The sequence below is a fragment of the Chaetura pelagica genome, unplaced genomic scaffold (genome assembly GCF_000747805.2).
Source record: "Chaetura pelagica isolate M959 unplaced genomic scaffold, ChaPel_1.0 scaffold2568, whole genome shotgun sequence".
NCBI lineage: Eukaryota > Metazoa > Chordata > Aves > Apodiformes > Apodidae > Chaetura > Chaetura pelagica.
The window spans coordinates 2,152-7,235 of NW_009954177.1; the positions used below are offsets into that span (position 1 = coordinate 2,152).

Below are 5,084 nucleotides of genomic sequence, written 5' to 3' on the forward strand. Positions count from 1 at the left end.
TCACCATGGGGACAGCTCCCCTGCCCCAGCATGGGGACAGCTCCCCTGCCCTGGGGACAGCTCCCCTGCCCCAGCATGGGGACAGCTCCCCTACCCTACCATGGGGACAGCTCAGCTGCCCTGGGGACAGCTCACCTGCCCCCACCGGGGGGCTGTCGGTCCTCTGTGCCAGCTCCATGGCCCCTCTCCCAGCTCTGTGGCCCCTTTCCTCGCTCTGTGTCCCCTTTCTTCACTCCACGTCCCCTCTCCCAGCTCCGTGTCCCCTCTTCTCACTCCATGTCCCCTCTTCTCACTCCATGTCCCCTCTCCCAGCTCTCTGTCCTCTCTCCCAGCTCTGTGTCCCCTTTCCTCACTCTGTGTCCCCACTCCCAGCTCTGTGTCCTCACTCCATGCCCCTCTCCCAGCTCTGTGTCCTCTCTCCCCCCTCCCCCCAAACCCACCTTGTCCTGCTTTGTGTCCCCCCCCCTGCCCCTTCCCTGCTGCCACCTCCTTGTCCCCAGACTCGAGCCCGACATTTTGCTCAGAGCCAAACAGGACTTCCTGAAAATTGACAGTGCTGCCGACTTACAGTGAGTGTCCAGCTCGGGGCCACCAGCTGGGGACACAGGGCTGGGGGGGGGCCTTTTTGGGGACTTCCCCCCCACTCTGACCCAGCCTCCCCCCCCCACAATTGCTCCCCCCTAAACACAAAGCCACCCCCACCCACCCCCACCTCTTCGGCACTGAAGGGGTTAACGCACCCCGGGGTGGGGGGAGGGTTGGGGTCCCAGCCCTGCTGGTGACACAGGGTCCCACCTTGGTCCTGTCACCCCCCTACTTTGTCCCGGGGGGGGTGGTCCCTGATGCTGCGTGTCCTCCTCCCTCCTGTCTCTGCTTGGGAATTGTCTCTGTCACGAGTTATTTCGTTCTCTGTCCTCTCCCCTCTCCCCCCCACCCCCCAAATCACCTCTTTGTTGTGCTCATGTGGGGCTGGGGGCTGGGGTGGGGGGACCACGATGCCACCCCCCACAGGGTGACACCCTGGCTGCCCAAACCCGCTGGTGGCATCTCCGGGGACAACGTCACCCTCCTGCCACCCCGGGGCTGGGTGCAGCCCCCCGGGGAGGGTGGGTGCTGGGGCTGTTCTGGGGAGACAAGGGAGGGGTGGGGACACCCAGTGTCACTGCCCCACCACCTGTACCCACAGGCTCTTCAAAGAGCAGCATGAGGACCTGTCGGACCATGTTCCCAAGGAGCGGGAAGCGCTGCTGGAGCGGGAGTTCCAGCGAGTCACCATCTCCGGGGAGGAGAAGTGTGGGGTGAGCCCCTCCACCCCTGACCACCCCCCAACACCCCTCCAGGAGAGGCTGAAGGTCTTCAGGGTTGAAGGTGACGGTTGATGTGGGTGTCCCCTTCTTCCAGGTGCCCTTTACGGACCTCCTGGATGCAGCCAAGAGCGTGGTGAAGGCCTTGTTCCTACGGGAGAAGTACATGGGCTTGTCCCTGCAGAGCTTCTGCAAAACCACTGCCCGGTACCTGCAGGAGCTCTCTGAGAAACCCCTGGAGACCCGTGTCTACGAGGAGGTGCCTGAGACCCCCGTAGCTGCTGGTGAGCACGTGGTGGTGGGGTCTTCAAGCTGGGATGGGTCACTGGGTGGGTTTGGTAGGAGCCGTCCCATGGTGCGTGTCTGGTTGGGTGTCTTCCTGGCCACAGATGCCCCCGTGCACCCCCCGTTCGCCGAGCAGCACCCCTACGAGAGGTGGGACCCCCAGACCATGCCAGCAGACCTGGGCTTTGGGCTGAAGATGGTGGATGGTGTCGTGCACGTCTACACCAAGCAGGACCTCACCGACAAGTGAGTCACGGGGCAGCTGCTCACTGGTGGGATGGGTTTGCTTGAGGGGGGGGCTGTGGTGGGGGGACAAGGAGTGTCTGCTGGACCTTGTCCCTGCAGGTCACCCACCTCTGTGTCCCCCCAGGAGCACGGAGCTGGACCTGCCCTACCCTGACCTGCAGGAGTTCATCGCTGACATGAACTTCCTCATGGCTTTGATCATCAATGGGCCCATGTAAGGAGAAGGGTCCCACCATGGGGGTGGCCTGGGGGGTTCCCACCATGGGGAGGGGGAATCTTTGAGGGGTGGACAGAACCTTGGGGACAGCACCATGTGGTCACCATGGACAAGGGAGAGGGTCCAAGAGTGCAGAGCTGTGTCCCTTCATCCCAGTGGGCAACCAGCCTTTCGGTGCTGGATGTTCTCCTTCCTCTCCCTCAAAGTGATGTCTCCTCCTCACCTTGGGCAGCAAGTCCTTCTGCTACCGCCGCCTGCAGTACCTGAGCTCCAAGTTCCAGATGCACGTGCTGCTCAACGAGATGAAGGAGCTGGCAGCCCAGAAGAAGGTGCCCCACCGGGACTTCTACAACATCCGCAAGGTACCTGCTGGCTCATGGGGGGGGTTGGGGGGTCCTGGCTTGACCAGGGAGCACTTGGAGGGTCTCAGGGCTGAGCAAAACACCTCTGGCCGGGCAGGTGGACACCCACATCCACGCCTCGTCCTGCATGAACCAGAAGCATCTCCTGCGCTTCATCAAGAGGGCCATGAAGAAGCACCTGGATGAGATTGTCCACGTGGAGAAGGGCAAGGAGCAGACGCTCAAGGAGGTCTTTGAGACGATGAACCTCACGGCCTACGACCTGAGCGTGGACACGCTGGATGTCCATGCGGTATGGAGGGCACCTCCAGACCCTGGAGAGGAGGGGAGTCCTGGGCTGGGCTGGAGAGTCTTCTCCAGGGGTTGTCCCAGGGTGGGATGGGAGGTTCTGGGGGATCTGGGCAGGGATGTCATGGTGGTTCTGGGGGATCTGGGCAGGGATGTCATGGTGGTTCTGGAGGATCTGGGCAGGGGTGTTGTGGTGGTTCTGGGGGATCTGGGCAGGGGTGTTGTGGTGGTTCTGGGGGATCTGGGCAGGGGTGTTGTGGTGGCTCTGGGGTATCTGGGCAGGGGTGTTGGGGTGGCTGTGGGAGATCAGGGTTGGACTAGATGATCTTTCGAGGTCCCTTCCAACCTCTAGGGTTCTGTGATTCTGTGTGATCTGGGCAGGGATGTCGGGGTGGCTCTGGGAGATCTGGGCAGGGATGTTGTGGTGGCTGTGGGGTGATGAGGGGTCTCAGCTGCCCCCTGTGTCCTCCCAGGACCGCAACACCTTCCACCGCTTCGACAAGTTCAACGCCAAGTACAACCCCATCGGCGAGTCCATCCTGCGCGAGATCTTCATCAAGACCGACAACCGCGTCTCGGGGAAGTACTTCGCCCACATCATCAAGGTGAGCCCCTCGTGTCTCCTTCTCTCTGATGCCACCCGTGTCCACCTCCCTGGAGGTGAACCCTGGGCCCTCCCTGGCAGGAGGTGATGTCTGACCTGGAGGAGAGCAAGTACCAGAACGCTGAGCTGCGACTTTCCATCTACGGCCGCTCCCGGGACGAGTGGGACAAGTTGGCCCGTTGGGCCGTCAACCACCGCGTCCACTCCAACAACGTCCGCTGGCTGGTCCAGGTGCCCCGGCTCTTGTGAGTGACAGGCTGGGGAGATACCCTCAGCCTGGCTGGGGAGTGATCAAGGACACCCAGCTGATGGCCGGGGTGAGGTGGGGTGGGACAACCGGCTCTCGCTGTCGCCCTGCAGTGATGTCTACCGGACGAAGAAGCAGTTGGCCAACTTCCAGGAGATGCTGGAGAACATCTTCATGCCCCTCTATGAAGCTACTGTCCACCCTGCACAGCACCCCGAGCTGCACCTCTTCCTGGAGCATGTGAGCACCGTGGGGCAGGGGACAGTGGTGACACCCACGGCCCCCATCCTGAGGGGCAGATCTCCTGGTGGGAGGGTGACCATCCCACCCCGGGGCTGTCTCTCCCTCAGGTGGATGGCTTTGACAGCGTGGATGATGAATCCAAACCAGAACATCACATCTTCAACCTGGACAGCCCCTTGCCGGGCAACTGGGTGGAGGAGGACAACCCACCCTACTCCTACTACCTGTACTACATGTACGCCAACATGACAGTGCTCAACCACCTCCGACGGTAAGGACACCTTGGGGGGCCACCTCTGCCCAGCCTCGGGGGTGGTCTCTGGGTGGCTCAGGTGGTGCTGATGCTTGGTTGGCCCCACCACGTTGCAGGAAGAGAGGCTTCCACACCTTCGTGCTGCGCCCGCACTGCGGCGAGGCCGGGCCCATCCACCACCTGGTCTCGGGCTTCATGGTCTCAGAGAACATCTCCCATGGCTTGTTGCTCCGCAAGGTGAGCAAGCTCTGGAGTTGCCCGCTGGGTGGGGGTGCGGTTGGGAACCCCCCCCATTCACCCTGCTGTGCCCCCTCCCCAGGCCCCCGTCCTGCAGTACCTGTACTACCTGGCGCAGATCGGCATCGCCATGTCCCCCTTGAGCAACAACAGCCTCTTCCTCAGCTACCACCGCAACCCCCTGCCCGAGTACCTGTCACGGGGGCTCATGGTCTCCCTCTCCACTGATGACCCCCTCCAGTTCCACTTCACCAAGGTAAGAAGATTCCGGTGGGGGGGGGTGTTGTCACGGGCCACCCCCACCCTACCAGGTGGCCACCAGCCAAGCCACGGTGGTGGGATGGGCTTGGTGGTGGCCAGGAGCAACCTCTGGAGGATGCTGGTGGCCCAGAGAGGGTTAGGAGAAGATGGGGAGCTTCACTTCCATGTGGGGTGGGCCCATGGGTGGGTGCTGAGGCCGTGTCTCCCCCCCAATTCCCCCAGGAGCCACTGATGGAGGAGTACAGCATTGCCACCCAGGTCTGGAAGCTGAGCTCCTGTGACATGTGTGAGCTGGCCCGGAACAGCGTCCTGATGAGCGGCTTCTCCCACAAGCTGTGCAGGTTTGGTCCTTCAGGACGTGCTGTAGTGGCCAACGTTGGGAGTTGTTGAGCATTGGGCTTGTTGAGAATCATCACAGAGTAATCATCATGGAGTGGCTGGGGTGGGAAGGGAGCTTCAAGATGATCCAGGTCCAACCCCCTGCATGGGCAGGGACACCTCCCAGCAGCCCAGGCTGCTCCAAGCCCCATCCAACCT

At 62.3% G+C, this 5,084-nt stretch overlaps 1 protein-coding gene across 1 annotated transcript in view; it reads left to right on the forward strand.

The window, feature by feature from the left end:
* The window catches only part of AMPD2 (adenosine monophosphate deaminase 2), a gene marked incomplete at its 5' end in the record, with an annotated part of 14,149 nt that overhangs the window by 2,118 nt on the left and 6,947 nt on the right, over positions 1-5,084 (forward strand). The window contains 14 exons of the mRNA XM_010002849.1: positions 501-569; positions 1,187-1,298; positions 1,402-1,588; positions 1,694-1,835; positions 1,960-2,049; positions 2,285-2,414; positions 2,512-2,706; positions 3,176-3,307; positions 3,388-3,551; positions 3,667-3,793; positions 3,904-4,067; positions 4,166-4,286; positions 4,369-4,542; positions 4,770-4,888. Coding sequence (XP_010001151.1) covers positions 501-569; positions 1,187-1,298; positions 1,402-1,588; positions 1,694-1,835; positions 1,960-2,049; positions 2,285-2,414; positions 2,512-2,706; positions 3,176-3,307; positions 3,388-3,551; positions 3,667-3,793; positions 3,904-4,067; positions 4,166-4,286; positions 4,369-4,542; positions 4,770-4,888 — 1,926 coding nt within the window. The remainder of the gene's footprint in view (positions 1-500; positions 570-1,186; positions 1,299-1,401; positions 1,589-1,693; positions 1,836-1,959; positions 2,050-2,284; positions 2,415-2,511; positions 2,707-3,175; positions 3,308-3,387; positions 3,552-3,666; positions 3,794-3,903; positions 4,068-4,165; positions 4,287-4,368; positions 4,543-4,769; positions 4,889-5,084) is intronic.